Genomic DNA, 18,457 nt, shown 5'->3' on the forward strand with positions numbered 1-18,457 from the left:
CCAACAAGAACACAACAGAACTGACTTGTTCTAGCAAGTGTTGAACTCAATACCTTTAGTTAGACCCTTACTCCTTTACTTTTCTTCCTATCATCAAATCTATACTTGGGGGAGAAATCCTTCAAAGTTCTCTATACAGTAGGACTAAAGTGAATGTCGGCAAAGCCCCAAGGGGGCAGTTAGAAAATACTGCAAGTGGTACTGCCAAGAGAAATTACTTCACATCTCTCTTAGAGAGGTTAACTGCCGGTGGTGGCAGCAAGACCAGCAATATGAAAGTAGAAGCAGGAAGGCTCCCAGCTCAGAGCTTGTGATGGTCAGGAAGAGTAAAGGGCAAATGTGGTAGTAAGAGTTCAAGTCATGACACTTGTCCTTGCCTGGGGTATCATTAAAAAGCAAAACAGCATGAGAGAAAAAACACTGGGAGAAGTAGGGCTTTCTTCTTCATATTAGAATCCCAAGTTGCATGTATTACTTACTGCTTTATCATCTTGGCCAAGATGAAGAAGAGAGCCTTTTCTTCTGTGTCCATTCATATAGCTACTTTTATTAAATGCTAGCTTGCACAGAGAGACAAAAAATGTATTAAAGAGATATTACCTTTCATGTTTGCAACACACTTGCTGTTATTCATGAAGGTAGAGTATGGCTGTTCATTCTGAGGCAAGACTCCTGCAGCCATGGTAGTCTGTTGGAAAGAAAAATTATTTTTTGAAAGTTTGCCTTGGGATAGTCATTTATTAATTACCCAAAATATGGCTAGATCTTTGTTATCCAATGCTGCAGTCATTGGCCAAGTGGCGGATAGTTGAAATATGGCTAGTCAGGTTGAGATGTGCTGTAAGTGTAAAATACATACAAGATGCTGAAAATTTAACACAAAAAATACAATGTAAAATACCTCAATAATTTTTACATTAATTACACATGCTAAATTTCATGGCTAAGACATTATTGTATTGCTAAAATGATACAGTTTCCACTGAGGAAAGTTAATTAAATCTTCTTAGATGTCAAAAAACCAAAAACTATCATCTTTATTAAGTTCTTTCTATATGCCAGACACCAATATTAAATCACTTTTTTCTAACAAGAGCTCTACGAAGTAGCTCTCATCCCCTATTTTAAAGGGGTAGAAGTCGTGTCAGTAGGATTAACACACACTAAGTAGTAGGGTGGTAGTTAATCCCATCTTTCAGCTTCCATCAGTTTTTTCAACTAGTACACAGCTGCAGATGAAAGAAATTCTAATAAAGATGATTTCAACATTTTTGAGCTTCCAGATAAACAACAGTGTAATTCCACTTTGTAGCTCCTAACAGTACCTCAATGTAAATATTGATGAAAACAAAACTCAGTTGTGGAATTTTACAAATGATAAAACTATTTCCGTAAAATGCAAGCACATAACCCAGAAAAGTTTATGGAGTTGACTATGATACAAGAGAAAATAACACAATTCTAGAGTTTTTTCTAAATAACGATTTTAATAATTTCTTTGCAAAACCATGTTTATGGTTTGAACATCTATTATTGGGGGGTCAAATATTATACTTTTTTTAGCTTATTAAATGGCTATGAATTTTATTTAAAGTCAATAAAAACTTGTCAAAATTCTTGCACCCATAAATCTACAGTGGTAATTAAATCCAGCCCTAATTAATATTTTTCTCTGGTGCACTGGATCATTCCTCTAAGAAAAAAGTCACTTCTCAAATCTCAGTGATTCTTTGAGAATTTCAAGTTCACTAAAATTTTACTTCTAAAAGCAATCTTTATATGCTCAAGAAGTACAAAATAAAAAATCTAAAATCCTATTTGATAAAGCTATTTCCCTTCAAAAGAAATACAGGAATTAAAATCACAGGGGTGATCTAAAGTGAAATTAAAAAGAATGCTTCCTGAAATAATAATAATGTCATACACTGGGTATCATACTAATTAATGCAAAAGTTTATAATGTGCATAATATTTCAAATAAACATTACATAAAGACATTAAGTAAACAGACTAATGGAACAAGTTGTTCCAGGAAATTCATTAGCAAAAACTTAATTTGAAAGGATATCCATTAAGATTAGACTTAGATAAAACTTTTTTTCTACCATATTTTAAAATTTGGACTATTTTCTTAAAACATTTTGATGGGAAAAACAAGTATCACCATATTAGAATCATGGAATTTTGGAGCAGCTGGGACTCTAGCCCTGGCTATTTTGTATATAAGATGTTATGAACCATGTTCCAGAGAAGGTCCTGCCTTGTCCCACATGATCCAGCATGGAAAGTCACAGAGCATGTTGGTGACAAACTTGGACCAGTCATTACTTTTTTTGTGAAGCTTTCCCTGTCCTCACTCTTTGCTCTTCAGCTGTAATGTAATGAAACATGTATACCTGACAGTATCCCCTGTAGACCATGGGGTCACGAGGAGGAGGTATGACTGGTTTACCTTTATGTATCTAGAGAATGGAAAAGCCAGAAAAACTGAAATGGACCATACTTGACTGAGTTGAGTCTATTCATATCTTATTTATCTTTGTATCCTAAAGCCTATTGAAAACATGTCTAATATGGTTTGGATCTGTCCCCACCCAAATCTCATGTCAAATTGTGTTCACCAATGTTGGAGGTAGAGTCTGTGGGAGATGACTGGGTCATGGGGGTGGATCCTTCATGAATGATTTAGCATCATCTCCTTGATGTTGTCTTGTGGTAGAGTTCTCATGAGATCTGGTTGTTTAAAAGTGTGTAGCAACACCCCCCCGCCCTTCCTCCTGCTCCCACTCCCTCTTTGCCTTCCACCATGAGGCCTCCCCCAAAGCAGATGCTGCCATGCTTCCTGTACAGCCTGCAGAACCATGAGACAATCAGACCTCTTTTCTTTAGAAATTACCCAGTTTCATGTATTTCTTTATAGCAATGCGAGAATGGAATAAGAAAGATACTTGAAAATATGGAAGCAGCTTTGGAACTGGCTAATGGGCAGAGGTTGGAAGAGTGGGAAGGGCTCAGAAGACTGGAAGATGAGGGAAAATTTGGAACTTCCTAGAGACTTGTTGAATGGTTGTAACTAAAATGCTGATAGTGATATGGAGAGTGAAGGCCAGGCTGAGGAGGTCTCAGATGGAAATGAGGAACTTACCAGGAACTGGAGTAAAAGTCACTTTTGTTAAACCTTGGCAAAGAGCTTGGCTGGATTGTGCCCCTGCCCTAGGTATCTGTGGAACTCTGAACTTGACAGAGAATTTAGGGTATCTAGTGGAAGTAAAATGTTTAAGAAGTCACCTGGCTGCTTCTAAAAGCGTATCTCATATGCATGAGCAAAGACATGACCTGAAAGTAGAACTTATATTTAAAAGGGAAGCAGAGCATAGAAGTTTGGAAAATTTGCAGCCTGGCCATGTGGTAGAAAAGAAAAGTCCATTTACAGGAGAGCAATTCAAGCAGGCTGGAGAAATCTGCACACCGAAAAGGAAGGCAAGTGCTGATATTCAAGACAATGGGAAAAATGCCTTGAAGGCATTTCAGAGACCTTCCAGGTAGCCCCTCCCAATACAGGCTCAGAGGCCTAGGAGGAAAGGGTGGTTTTGTGGGCTATGCCCAGGGCCCTGCTGCCCTGTGCAGCCCCAGGACACTGCTCCCTGCACCCTAGCAGCTCCAGCTGTAGCTAAAATTGGCCCAAGTACAGTTCAGGATACTGCTTAAGAGGGTGCAGGCCATAAGCCTTGGTGTCTCCTATGTGGTGTTTAGCGTGCAGGTGCACAGAATGCAAGAGTTGAAGCTTGGGAACTTCCACCTGGATTTCAGAGGATATATGGAAAAACCTGAATGTCCAGGCAGAAGCCTGCTGCAGGAGCAGAGCCCTCATGGAGAACCTTTACCAGTGCAGCACAGAGGGAAAATGTGGGGTCGGATCCCCAACACATAGTCCCCATTGGGGCACTGCCTAGTGCAGCTGCGAGAAGAGGGCCACTCTCCTCCAGATCCTGGAATGACAGTGTCACCAGCAGCTTGCACCCTGTGTCTGGAAAAGCCATAGGCACTCAATGCCAGCCCATGAGAGCAGCCTTAGGAGATGAACCCTGCAAAGCTATAGGAGCTGAGCTGCCCAAGGACTTGGGAACCCACCCTGTGCATCAGTGTGCCCATGGAGTATTTTGGAGCTTTAAGGATGAATGACTGCCCTGCTAGGTCTCAGACTTGCATGGAGCTTGTAGCCCCTTTGTTTTGGCTGATTTCTCTTTTTTGGAACGGGAGTATTTACCCAATGCCTATATCCCCATTTTATCTTAGAAGTAACTAATCTGTTTTTGATTTTACAGGCTCATAGGTGGAAGGTACTAGCCTTGTCTCTGATGAGACTTTGGACTTTTGAGTTAGTGCTGGAATGAGTAAAGACTTTGGGGTACTGTTGGAAAGGCATAAGTGTATTTTACAATGTGAGAAGGAAACGAGATTTGGAGGGGCCAGAGGTGGAACTGTATGGTTTGGATCTGTGTCCCCACTGAACTCTCATGTGGAACTGTAATCCCCATGTTGAAGATGGGGCCTGCTGGGAGGTGACTGGATCATGGGTGGGGGCAGAGTCCTCATGAATGGTTTAGTATGATCCCCCTTTGGTACTGTATAGTGAGTTCTCACTGGATTCAGTTGTTTAAAAGGGTGCAGCACTTCCCTCTGCCTTCCTCCTGCTTCTGTCATGTAAGATGCCTGCTCTTGCTTTGCCTTCTGCCATGAGTAAAAGTTCCCTGAGGCCTCCCCAGAAGCCAATGCTGCCATGCTTCCTGTACACCTGCAGAACTATGAGCCAATTAAACCTCTTTACTTTATAAATTACTCAGTCTCTGGTATTTCTTTATAGCAACAGGAGAATGGACTAACACAATGTTTATTAAAAAAGTGTATGTTGAGTTAATTGTACTCTTATGGGTTACAATTATGGACTACTTTAAAGACTTATTTCTAACTAATCCTTCAGAAACTCTAAGTTGTAAGGAACCTCAGAAGTTCCTTTAGGAGAATCCTAACCAAATGTGAGCATACTCTCCACAATATCTTTGTCTAAACAGTAACAGTGACATCATTACACAGCTCTGGTAGCTAGAAAGCTTTTTATAATATTACCACTCTGTAATTTCTACCCACTGGTCCTATTTCTGCTCACACAGAACAATACACCCCTTCTTCCATATATCTAAAGCTAGTGATCATGCTCCCCTCACTTCTGATGTATAGTTTCCCAGATGATACATTAGCAGTTCCCTTTACCTTTTGTCGTAAGTAATGTTTCTAGACCTCCTCACCAGCTTGGATGCTCTTTTCTATATACACACTCTATAGTCATCAATATTCTAGTGCCCAGAACTGAAGTCTAGTTCCCAGATGTGAAATGATCATCAAAAATAAGAACAAAACCAGTCACCTTCCTTATCTGAAAAGTTTATGTGGCTTATTATCACTTTAGCATTTTCAGCAATCTCAAGACACATCAGGATACAACAACAGTCAAAGAATAAAGCTGGTCCATATATTTTGAGGCTAAAAAAGATATTCACTAGGGATAATTAAACATATATGAAAGTTTAAAGTGAATAAATGGTAACAGAATGAAAAATAAAAGTCTCCACCTCTATCCCCCCAAGCCAAGTTTTATCCCACAGAGGTAAACCATTTAAACTCTCACTTTAGTTATCCTGGGGCTGGGGGTAATAATCACTATACTTAGACCTCTGGTTCTTATGCTACCATCTTTAAACCATACTACTGAATTCCTGATTTAAAGATGAGGAAACTGGCTCATTTACCCTACCTTCCATCATGCCAGACCTTCTCCTATATAATACATCAAAATATTTGTCTTCTGATTATTTCTGTAATTTAAAATTCTGATTATCTTTGTAAATTTTAAAGGTGAATATCCTTTAACCGTCTCTTATTCTATCATTTTTAAACAGTATCTTGATTCTTTCGATGTAAATTAGTTAACTTACACTACTGTCCACTTGCTTTTCCCCTCCACTTTCAAGTTCTGCCAACCATACCATTTTTATATGAAGATTTTTAACTTTTAAATTTCAGTTAATCTATAATTTTCTCAAGCTTCGTCTGTAGACTTATTCTAAATGTGAGACAAAATACAATTGTTATCACTATTGAGAGGTGACAACATGCTGGCGGCCCTCACTCGCTCTCAGCAACTCCTGGGCCTTAGCATCTGCTCTGGCCATGCTTGAGGAGCCCTTCGGCCCGCCACTGTACTGTGGGAGCCCCTCTCTGGGCTTGCGGAGGCCACAGTTGGTTCCCTCTGCTTGCAGGAAGGTGTAGAGGAAGAGGCGTGGGAAGGAACCGGGGCTGTGCACCATGCTCGCGGGCCAGCGTGAGTTCCAGGTGGGTGCGGGCTCCACAGACCTGTACTCAGAGTGGCCCACTGGCGCCACCGGCACGGGCAGTGAGGGGCTTAGCACCCAGCCCAGCAGCTGCAGAGGGTGCACCGGATCCCTCAGCACTGCTGGCTGGGCCGTGCTCGAATTCTCACCAGGCCTCAGTCACCTCCCTGTGGGGCAGGGCTCAGGACCTGCAGCCCGCCATGCCCGAGCACCCCCCCAACCCCCCCGGACCGGGCTCCCGCGCGGTCGGAGCCTCCTGGAGGGGTGCCGCCCCCTGCTCCCCAGCCCCCGGTCCATCCACTGCCCAAGGGCTGAGGAGTGCCGGCGGGTGGTGCGGGACTGATGGGCAGCTCTGCCCGCGGTCCCAGCGTGGCATCAACTAGGGGAAGCCAGCTGGGCTCCTGAGTTGGGTGGGGACTTGGAGAACTTTTATGTCTAGCTGGAGGATTGTATATGCACCAACCAGCACTCTGTCTAGTTCGGGGGTCTGTGGATGCACCAATCAGCACTCTGTATCTAGCTAATCTGGTGGGGACTTGGGGAACTTTTATGTCTAGCTGGAGAATTGTAAATGTACCAATCAGCACTTTGTGTCTAGCTCAAGGATTGTGAATGCACCAAGCAGCACCCTGTGCCTAGCACAAGGTTCGTAAATGCACCAATCAGTTCTCTGTGTCTAGCTAATCTAGTTGGGACTTGGAGAACTTCTGTGTCTAGCTAAACGATTGTAAATACACCAATCAGCACTCTATGTCTAGCTCAGGGATGTAAACGCACCAATCAGCACTGTCAAAATGAACCAATCAGCTCTCTGTAAAATGGACCAATCAGTTCTCTGTAAAATAGACCAATCGGCTCCCTGTAAAATGCACCAATCAGCAGGATGTGGGTGGGGTCAGAAAAAGGAATAAAAGCAGGCTGCCTGAGCCAGCAGTGGCAACCCGCTAGGGTCCCCTTCCACGCTACAGAAGCTTTGTTCTTTTGCTCTTCACAATAAATCTTGCTGCTGCTCACTCTGAGTCTGCGCTGTCTTTATGAGCTGTAACATTCACCGTGAAGGTCTGCAGCTTTACTCCTGAAGCCAGCGAGACCACAAACCCACCAGAAGGAAGAAACTCCGGACACGTCTGAACATAAGAAGGAACAAACTCTGGACACACCATCTTTAAGAACTGTAACATTCACTGCAAGTGGCCGTGGCTTCATTCTTGAAGTCAGAGAGACCAAGAGCCCATCAATTCCAGATACATTTTGGCAACCACGAAGGGACCATTGCCTATCGCCAAGCGGTGAGACTATCACCTATCACCAAGCAGTGAGTACCATCGGACCCCTTTCGCTTGCTATTCTGTCCTATTTTTCCTTAGAATCCAGGGACTAAATACCAGGCACCTGTCGGCCAGTTAAAAGTGACTAGTGTGGCCGCTGGACTAAAGACACAGGTGTTAAGTTTTCTGGGAAAGGGCTCTCTAACAACCCACGAGTCTTTCGAGTTGGGAGCGTTGGTTTGCCTGGAACCAGCTTCCACTTTTCCTGTACCTCTGCGCTGAGCCAAAGGTTGACAAAGAGGAAAGCCATTGAGCTCCAGGGTCCCGACAACAAGTTAGTTGACCCTGCGGCCATGAGCAGAGGTCTCAAAGGCATGTCATCCAAGCGAGATTCGCCCATCTATCCTATCTATCCTGACTCTTGCCCCCTGGGTCCTAATGCCTGCCAGACCAAGTTCCTCTCTCCTCCTCTCTGAGGCTAGTCCCGCTTTTAAAAATCACTCCCTGTCTCTGGTGCTTTTCTAGTTTCTCCAATAAAAATGACTTCTAGTATAAACTCGGAAGACTCTGTTACCTTCTTTAGGCACCCGGGCTCACCAATCAGAAAGACATAATTTTTGCCCAAAGCCCTGTTGTGGGGGGGATTACCTGGAATTTTAGGATACCTCCTCAGACAAACAGGCCTAACAAAAGCTATTCCTGAAGCTAGGATCTGGGGAGCCTCAGAAATTGTATCCTTCCTATTCATATAAGTGGGGACAAAAGGCATCACTCTTCCAACTCTGGAGATCCCCCCTCCCTCAGGGTATGGTGCTCCACTTCATTTTTGGGGCATAACATCTTTCTAGGACACAGGTAATGTCCCATTACTAACAGGAGACTGCTTAGGACTCTTAACAGGTTTTCGAGAATGCGTCGGTAAGGGCCACTGAATCAGATTTTTCTTGGTCCTCCTTGTGGTCTAGGAGGACAGGCAAGCGTGTGGGTTTTCGAGAATGCGTCAGTAAGGGCCACTAAATCTGACCTTCCTCGATCCTCCTTGTGGTCTGGGAGGAGAACTAGTGTTTCTGCTGCTGCGTCAGTGAGCGCAACTATTCCTATCAGCAGGGTCCAGGGACCATTGTGGGTTCTTGGGCAGGCGGAGAAACAACACAAACCAAAACTGTGGGCGATTTTGTCTTTCAGATGGGAAACACTCAGGCATCAACAGGCTCACCTGTGAAATGCATCCTAAGCCATTGGGACGAATTTGACCCACAAACCCTGAAAAAAGAGGTGGCTCATTTTTTCCTGCACTATGGCTTGGCCCCAATATTCTCTCTCTGATGGGGAAAAATGGCCACCTGAGGGAAGTACAAATTACAATACTATCCTGCAGCTTGACCTTTTCTGTAAGAGGGAAGGCAAATGGAGTGAAATACCTTATGACCAAGCTTTCTTTTCATTGAGGGAGAATACACAACTATGCAAAGCTTACAATTTATATTTCACAAGAGGACCTCTCAGCTTACCCCATATCCTAGCCTCCCTATAGCTCCCCTTCCTATTAATGATAATCCTTCTCTAATCTCCCTTGCCCAGAAGGAAATAAGCAAATAAATCTCAAAAGGACCACAAAAAACCCCCAAGCTATCGGTTGTGTCCCCTTCAAACTGTAGGGGGAGGGGAATTTGGCCCAACCCGGGTATATGTTCCCTTCTCCCTCTCTGACTTAAAGCAGATTAAGGCAGACCTGGGGAAGTTTTCAGATAACCCTGATAGGTACATGGATGTCCTACAGGGTCTAGGGCAAACCTTCGACCTTGCTTGGAGAGATGTCATGCTACTGTTAGATCAAACCCTGGCCTTTAATGAAAATAATGTGGCTTTAGTTGCAGCCCGAGAGTTTGGAGATACTTGGTATCTTAGTGAAGTAAATGATAGAATGACAGCCGAAGAAAGGGACAAATTCCCTACTGGTCAGCAAGCCATCCCCAGTATGGATCTCCACACCCTTATTAGGGAGGGATATATTAGCCAAGGCTGGAGCTACTATCTACATGAATATGGGGAACAAGTTACCCATTTGTTGTCCCCTCCTTGAGAGGGGAATCAACCCTGGAGTCTGGGCATTGGAGGGACAGTTTGGAGGGGCAAGGGATGCTCGCCCGATCCAAATCAGGTTAGGGGATCCCACCACTTTTCCTTATCGAAGGCAATGTCCCTTGAGACCTGAAGCTCATGGGGGATTTCAGGATATTGTTGAACATTTAAAAGCTCAAGGCTTAGTAAGGAAATGCAACAGTCCCTGCAAAACCCCAATTCTAGGAGTGTGGGAACTGAACAGTCAGTGGAGACTAGTGCAGGATCTTGGACTCATCGGTGAGGCAGTAATTCCTCTATATCCGGTTGTACCCAACCCCTACACCCTGCTCTCTCATATACCAGAGGAAGCAGAATGGTTCATGGTTCTGGACCTCAAGGGTGCCTTCTGTATTCCCCTGCACTCTGACTCCCAGTTTCTCTTTGCCTTTGAGGATCCCACAGACCACACATCCCAACTTACATAGACAGTCTTGCCCCAAGGGTTTAGGGACAGCCCTCATGGTTTGTTCAGGCACTGACCCAAGATCTAGGCCACTTCTCAAGTCCAGGCACTCTGGTACTTCAGTCTGTGGATGATTTACTTTTGGCTACCAGTTCAGAAGCCTTGTGCCAGCAGGCTACTCTAGATCTCTTGAACTTTCTAGCTAATCAAGGGTACAAGGTGTCTAGGTCGAAGGCCCAGCTTTGCCTACGGCAGGTTAAATATCTAGGCCTAATCTTAGCCAGAGGGACCAGCGCCCTCAGCAAGGAACGAATACAGCCTATACTGGCTTATCCTCACCCTAAGACATTAAAACAGTTGTGGGTGTTCCTTTTGCTGACTGTGGATCCCCGGATACAGCAAGCTAGCCAGGCCACTCTATACTCATCTAGTAAAATGGAAACCAGAGGCAGAAATAGCCTTCAAAACCTTAAAGCAGGTCCTAGTACAAACTCCAACTTTAATCCTTCCAACAGGACAAAACTTCTCTTTATACATCACAGAGAGCAGGGATAGCTCTTGGAGTCCTTACTCAGACTCATGGGACAACCCCACAACCAGTGGCATACCTAAGTGATGAAACTGATGTAGTAGCAAAAGGCTGGCCTCACTGTTTACAGGTAGTTGAGGCAATGGCCATCTTAGTGTCAGAAGCTGTCAAGATAACACAAGGAAAGGACCTCACTGTCTGGACTATTCATGATGTAAATGGCACACCAGGTGCCAAAGGAAGTTTATGGTTATCAGACAACCACCTACTTAGATACCAGGCACTACTCCTTGAGGGACCGGTGCTTCAAATATGCACATGCGTGGCCCTCAACCCTGCCACTTTTCTCCCAGAGGATGGGGAACCAATCGAGCATGACTGCCAACAAATTATAGTCCAGACTTATGCCACCCAAGAAGATCTCTTAGAAGTCCCCTTAGCTAATCCTGACCTTAATCTATATACTGATGGAAGTTCATTTGTGGAGAATGGAATACGAAGGGCAGGTTATGCCATAGTTAGTGATGTAACTGTACTTGAAAGTAAGCCTCTTTCCCCAGGGACCAGTGCCCAGTTAGCAGAACTAGTGGCACTTACCCGAGCCTTAGAACTGGGAAAAGGGAAGAAGAGTAAATGTGTAAACAGATAGCAAGTATGCTTGTCTGATCCTACATGGCCATGCTGCAATATGGAAAAAGGGGAGTCCCTAATCTCTGGGGGAAACCCCAATGAATACCACAGGGAAATTATGGAGTTATAGCACACAAGAAGGTGGCAGTCTTACACTGCCAAAACCAATAAAATTGGAAGGAGAGGGGAGAACAGGAGCATAAGCTGCTAGCAGAGGCAGGGAAAGATCAGCAGAAAGGAAAAGAGAGAGAGAAAGAGAGAGAGAGGAAGAGACAGAGAGAAAGAAAGTCAAATAAGGAAAGAGAGGAAGAGACAAAGAGGGAGTCAGAGAGAAAGAGAGAAACAAAGGAGAAGTTGAAGAGAAAGAAAAAGAGATGGAAGTAGTAAAGAAAAAACAGCGTACCCTATTCCTTTAAAAGCCAGGGTAAATTTCTGTCTACCCAGCTAAGGTATATTCTTCTTATGTGGAATGTCGACCTACATCTGCCTCCCCACTAAATGGACAGGCACCTTAGTCTTTCTAAGTCCCAACATTAACATTGCCCCAGGAAATCAGGCCTTATCAGTACCCCTCAAAGCTCAGGTCCATCAGCACAGAGTCATACAAATAATATCCCTACTTATAGGGTTAGGAATTGCTACTGACACAGAAAGCAGAATAGCCAGTTTATCTACTTCACTGTCCTACTACCACACGCTCTCAAAGGATTTCTCAGACAGTTTGCAAGAAATAACAGAATCTATCCTTGCTCTACAATCCCAAATATACTCTTTCGCAGCAGTGACTCTCCAAGACCACCAAGGCCTAGACATCCTCACTGCTGAGAAAGGAGAACTCTGTACCTTCTTAGTGGAAGAGTGTTGTTTTTACACTAACCAGTCAGGGATAGTACAAGATGCTGCCTGGCATTTACAGGAAAAGGCTTCTGAAATCAGACAACACCTTTCAAACTCTTATACCAACCTCTGGAGTTGGGCAACATGGCTTCTCCCCTTTCTAGGTCCCATGGCAGCCATCTTGCTGTTACTCGCCTTTGGGCCCTGTATTTTTAACCTTCTTGTCAAATTTGTTTCCTCTAGAATTGAGGCCATCAAGCTACAGGTGGTCTTACAAATAGAATCCCAAATGAGTTCAACTAACAACTTCTACCGAGGACCCCTGGACCTACCTGCTGGCACTTTCACTGGCTTAGAGAGCTCCCCTCTGGAGGTCACTACAACTGCAGGGTCCCTTCAGCTCCCCTATCCAGCAGGAAGTAGCTAGAGCGGTCATCGGCCAAATTCCCAACAGCAGTTGGGGTGTCCTGTTTAGAAGGAGGATTGAGAGGTGACAATGTGTTCGTGGCCCTCGCTCGCTCTCAGTGCCTCCTTGGTCTCGGCGTCCGCTCTGACCATGCTTGAAGAGCCCTTCAGCCCACCGCTACACTGTGGGAGCCCCTCTCTGGGATGGCCAAGGCCAAAGCCGGCTCCCTCTGCTTGCAGGGAGGTGTGGAGGGAGAGGCGCGGGTGGGAACTGGGGTCGCATGCTGCGCTCGTGGACCAGCGTGAGTTCCGTGTGGGCGCAGGCTCGGCAGGTCCTGCACTCGGAGCAGCCCGCCAGCACTGCTGGCCCTGGGCGGTGAGGGGTTTAGCACCTGGGCCATCAGCTCTGGAGGGTGTCTGCCGGGTCCCCCAGCACTGCCAGCCCACCCACGCCATGCTCGAATTCTCGCCGGGCCTCAGCCACCTACCTGTGGGGCAGGGCTCAGGACCTGCAGCCTGTCATGCCCGAGCCCCCCTGCGGTAGGCTCCCGTGCCGAGCCTCCCTGATGGGCATTGCCCCCTGCTCCCCAGCACCCGGTCTCATCCACTGCCCAAGGGCTGAGGAGCCTGGCACGTGGTGCGGGACTGACGGGCAGCTCCGCCTGCAGTCCCAGTGTGGCATCCACTAGGGGAAGCCAGCTGGACTCCTGAGTCAGGTGGGGACTTGGAGAACTTTTATGTCTAGCTGGAGGATTGTATATGCACCAATCAGCACTCTGTGCCTAGCTTGGGGTTTGTGGATGCACCAATCAGCACTCTGTACCTAGCTAATCTGGTGGGGACTTGGAGAACTTTTATGTCTAGCTGGAGAATTGTAAATGCACCAATCAGCACTTTGTGTCTAGCTCAAGGATTGTGAATGCACCAATCAGCACCCTGTGCCTAGTTCAAGGTTCGTAAATGCACCAATCAGTGCTCTGTGTCTAGTTAATCTAGTTGGGACTTGGAGAACTTTTGTGTCTAGCTAAAAGATTGTAAATACAGCAATCAGCACTCTTGTGTCTGGCTCAGGGACTGTAAACGTACCAATCAGCACTCTGTCAAAACGGACCAATCAGCTCTCTGCAAAATGGACCAATCAGCTCTCCGTAAAAAGGATCAGTCAGCAGGATGTGGGTGGGGTCACATAACGAAATAAAAGCAGGCTGCTCCAGCCAGCAGTGGCAACCCGCTCAGGTCCCCTTCCATGCTGTGGAAGCTTTGTTCTTTCACTCTTTGAAATAAATCTTGCTGCTGCTGCTCAGTCTTTGGGTCCGCGCTGCCTTTATAAGCTGTAACACTCACCGCGAAGGTCTGCAGCTTCACTCCTGAAGCCAGCAAGACCATGAACCCACCAGGAGAGATGAACAACTCCAGATGGGAGGAACAAACAACTCCAGACACACCGCCTTTAAGAGCTGTAACACTCACTGCGAAGGTCTGCAGCTTCACTCCTGAAGCCAGCGAGACCACAAACCCACCAGAAGGAAGAAACTCCAGACACATTTGAACATCAGAAGGAACAAACTCTGGACACACCATCTTTAAGAACTGTAACACTCACTGCGAGGGTCCGTGTCTTCATTTTTGAGGTCAGCGAGACCAAGAGCACACCAATTCCAGACACAGTATCATATATAATACATATACACATATAATCACTGCACACATACTTTTGTTTTTTTAACCATCTTTTATCACCAAATTATATGATGCTTAAAGTAAGACATTGCAAGTATAAATGTCAAATGGATTATCTTTTCTTTCACTCCATCAGTTGCTTAAAATAAAAGCATATTTGGTTTTGTTGTAAATTTGGACAGTATGTTTCTTATATAGATTTTCCTGGGGTTTTTGTTTGTTTATGAGACAGAGTCTCATTCTATTGACCAGGCTGGAGTGCAATAGCACAGTCTTGGCTCACTGCAACTTCTACCTCCTGGGTTCAAGTGATTCTCCTACCTCAGCCTCCTGAGTAGCTGGGACTACAGGCATGTGATACCATGACCAGCTTTTTTTTTTTTTTTTTTTTTTTTTTTGGATTTTTGTAGAGATGGGGCTTTGCCATGTTGGCCAGGCTGGTCTCGAACTCCTGACCTCAGGTGATTCATCAGCCTTGGCCTCCCAAAATGTCCCAGGTTTTTAATAGCTTGTTTGTTTTTTGAGATGGAGTCTTGCTCTGTCCCCCAGGCTGGAGTACAGTGGCACAATCTTGGCTCATTGCAACTTCCGCCTCCAGGTTCAAGCAATTCTCCTGCCTCAGCCCTCCGAGTAGCTGGGATTACAGGTGCCTGACACTACAGCCAGCTAATTTATTTATTTATTTATTTATTTATTTATTTATTTTTCAGTAAAGATGGGATTTCACCATGTTGGCCAGACTGGTCGCAAACTCCTGACTTTAAGTCATCCACCCGCCTCAGCCTCCCAAAGTGTTGGGATTACAGGCATGAGCTACCACGTCTGGCCCAATAGTTTTTTTTCTTACTGACTAAAGTAATACATATCTTCACCACAGCCCCACAATCTTTCAGCTTCTTTCTTAATCATACTATCATAATCATACTACCTACTTGCTCTTTGAAGATATTGTTCTTCCAAGATCTTTGGATTCCTGCTCCAAAGAGGAGTTTGTGCAGATCGGTACTCAACCAAACACCTTGGGTCAGCAAAGCCTTGAGGGCCCTCTGAACCTTCCTGTGCTGCTCTCACGTCTCCAGGACCTGACTCTGTAAATTCTAGCCACCTTGGCCACACTGAACTCTGCTCTCTGCACACCTCTGGGAAAGCTCTGTCTTAGTCTGCACTGAAGCCTTGGAAACTGCCCCCAGGGAGACAGCTGGTGCAATGGTAAACTCACTGTGCTTCTTTCTCTTCTCTCAGAGATCCAGGTCCTCAGGTGCTTTCTTTCCAAAATCCAAAAGACATTTTTTATATATGCTGTCCAGTTTTCTCATTGTTTTAGGCAGAAGGGTATTAATAAATACCTAATTTCTCTTATTTCATCTTGCTTGGAAGTGAAAATCCCCTCTGGCCATCTTCAAATAACAAATTCAGGGGAACTGTGAAATAGTGCCCAATATGCATTACCTATGCATAAAAACATTCATTTATAGTCCAACTGTATATAATTGCTGATCAAAAATTATATGTCAAGTATGTTAAACTATATTTTAGAATCAGAAGTTCTGTGTTTAAGTCTTGACTCTGTTCACTGTCAGTTATATGAACCATTCTGAGCTTCAATTTCTTCTATAAAATGAGGACTATAATATTTACTCTTCTTGGTTGTTGTGAGGATGAAGAAAGAGGTGTGTGTGTGTTCCTACCACAACACTTGGCTTTTAAGTATTCAATGAATATTTGTTATCTTAATTTGCAAACCAATATCCGCAATATCTTTTTGCTTTTTCCCTTCTTAGTCTGTACTCACTTCATTTCTCTCCTATCTTTACAAGAATGTGTAAAGCATTCTATTAACACCTGTCCAACAGTCCTGTTAATAGTTAGTAATGGGCTGCGTGCAGTGGTTCATACCTGTAATCCCAGCACTTTGGGAAGCTGAGATGGGCAGATCAGTTGAGCCCAGGAGTTTAAAACCAGCCTGGGGAAGACCGCAAAACCCTGTCTCTACAAAAAAATTAAAAAAAAAAAAAAAATTAGCCAGGCATGGTAGCACATGTCTGTAGTCCTGGCTACTTGGGAGGCTGAGGTGGGAGGATCACCTGAACCCAGGAAGTTGAGGCTGCAACCTCGGTGAGCTGTGATTGTGTCTCTGCACTCTAGCCTCAAAAACAAAAAAGAAACAAAACGTCAGTGATGGCCAAGCTCCTGTGACTTAAAAAACATTATTTTCACTCACAACTGAACTTATATTATATGCCTGGCTGTAGACTCAGGAGAGAAGGGTTTGAATAATAACCCTGTCATTTCACTGCAAAATCACATATTATTTATTTCTATTTCCTGTTGTCAATGACAGATATTTTTCTCAGTCCTACAGTTTCCTTTTATTCCTAAAAGCACCCAAATGACTCACCTGTTTAGAATTAGCCACACACTCACTAATTAGTACCGAATACTTAAAACGTAAGTGCAGGAACGGACTATTACTCACACTGTTATGAAGAGTAGAACACAAAGAATGTTCTACTTCATAGAAGTCATTTCACAAGAGACTAGGTTCTGAGATGGACTGAAGAATTCTTAGGTCAGTACTTTCCTTTCTATTTCTCAGACACATGGTGCTCTGCCAAAATCTACATGTGTATTTTTTGGACAAATTTGTGGGGAAATACATTAAGCAGTGCCTGGGAAGTCAGAAGTGGTATAATCCTTCCCAGACGTTCACAGCACTAGCTCTGTAACTCTGGAATGCACCAGGATTACACAGGGTGCTTGTGGAAATGCACATCTGGAGGAGTGTAATAATCTGTAATATCAATTCACACCCCGGGTCATTCTGATGTAGGAGGCCTTCTGCCCACACTTAAATAAATATTGTCAATGTGATTAGATTCTAGACAGCAATCGTAGCAGAAGAATTTGAGGTTGAAAAACTTAAGCTTATGTGGCAAAAAATAGGAGTGGAAGCCCAACTACATGAGGGAACCTATAAAAGCCATATAAATATTTTTATGCTGATTAATAATATAATAACTAAATCACATAAGCTTACGCCATGCCAGGTACTGTTCCAAGTGCTTTATATAATCTTAGCTCATCTAATCCTCACTACACATTACTGACTACCACTAGTACTCCTAAGGGAGGAGACCACCCCTCATATCGTCTTACGCCCAATTTCTGCCTCCAAAGAAAGAAGAAGTAAAAACTAACAGGCAGAAATGAAATCCACAGGCAGATAGCCTGGCGCCGCACCCTGGGCCTGGTAAAGATCGACCCCTGACCTAACTGGTTCTGTTATCTATAGATTACAGGCATTGTATAGAAATGCACTGTGAAAATCCCTATCTTGTTTTGTTCCGATCTAATTACCCATGCATGCAGCTTCCAGTCACATACCCACTGCTTGCTCAATCAATCACTACCCTCTCACATGCACCCCCTTAGAGCTGTGAGCCCTTAAATGGGACAGGAATTGCTCACTTGAGGAGCTCGGCTCTTGAGACAGAAGTCTTGCTGATGCCCCCGGTTGAATAAACCCCTTCCTTCTTTAACTCGGTTTCTGAGGAGTTTTGTCTGTGGCTTGTCCTGCTACATTTCTTGGTTCCCTGACCGGGAAGCGAGGTGAATGGTGGATGGTCAAGGCAGCTCCTTAGGTGGCTTAAGCCTGCCCTGTGGAATATCCCTGCGGGGACTCCGACCAGCCCCAGGGACGCGGATTCTGAGAGCGCTCCCGGGTAGGCATTTGTCCCAGTAGGACGCCTCACCAAAGCAGTGTGTGGCAGGCCCCCATGGAGGATCAACGCAGTGGCTGAACACTGGGAAGGAACGGGCACTTGGAGTCTGGACATCTAAAAATTGGTAAGACTAGTCTTGGGACTCCATTTGAGTGGAAGCATGGCCTGATCACCCATGGTGTGCCTGTACCGGCACTTTGGTTTTTGTTTTTGACTTGACTTGGATTGCTTGATACTTTGGTTTTGGTTTTGACTTAGCTTGGATTTCTGGATACTCTGATTTTGGTTTTGATTTTGGTTTGGTGTAAACTACAAAAGTGTGTGTGTCCCCTTTTTACCTGTTCTTTGTTTTGTGGTGTGCGTGTGGTGTTAGTGTGGTGTTTTGTCTAGAGGAAACATGGGTGAGGCACAAAAGCAAGCGCACCCCACTAGGAACTACGTTGAAAAATTTCAAAAAAAGGATTTAAGGG

General features: G+C 44.6%; 1 protein-coding gene across 1 annotated transcript in view; it reads right to left on the reverse strand.

The window, feature by feature from the left end:
* Positions 1-18,457, reverse strand: part of PTPDC1 (protein tyrosine phosphatase domain containing 1) — a 123,236-nt gene that overhangs the window by 77,950 nt on the left and 26,829 nt on the right. The window contains exon 2 of the mRNA XM_007969807.3: positions 601-688. Coding sequence (XP_007967998.1) covers positions 601-682 — 82 coding nt within the window. The 5' untranslated portion in view covers positions 683-688. The remainder of the gene's footprint in view (positions 1-600; positions 689-18,457) is intronic.

This window comes from Chlorocebus sabaeus, chromosome 12 (assembly GCF_047675955.1).
Source record: "Chlorocebus sabaeus isolate Y175 chromosome 12, mChlSab1.0.hap1, whole genome shotgun sequence".
Classification (NCBI taxonomy): Eukaryota; Metazoa; Chordata; class Mammalia; order Primates; family Cercopithecidae; genus Chlorocebus; species Chlorocebus sabaeus.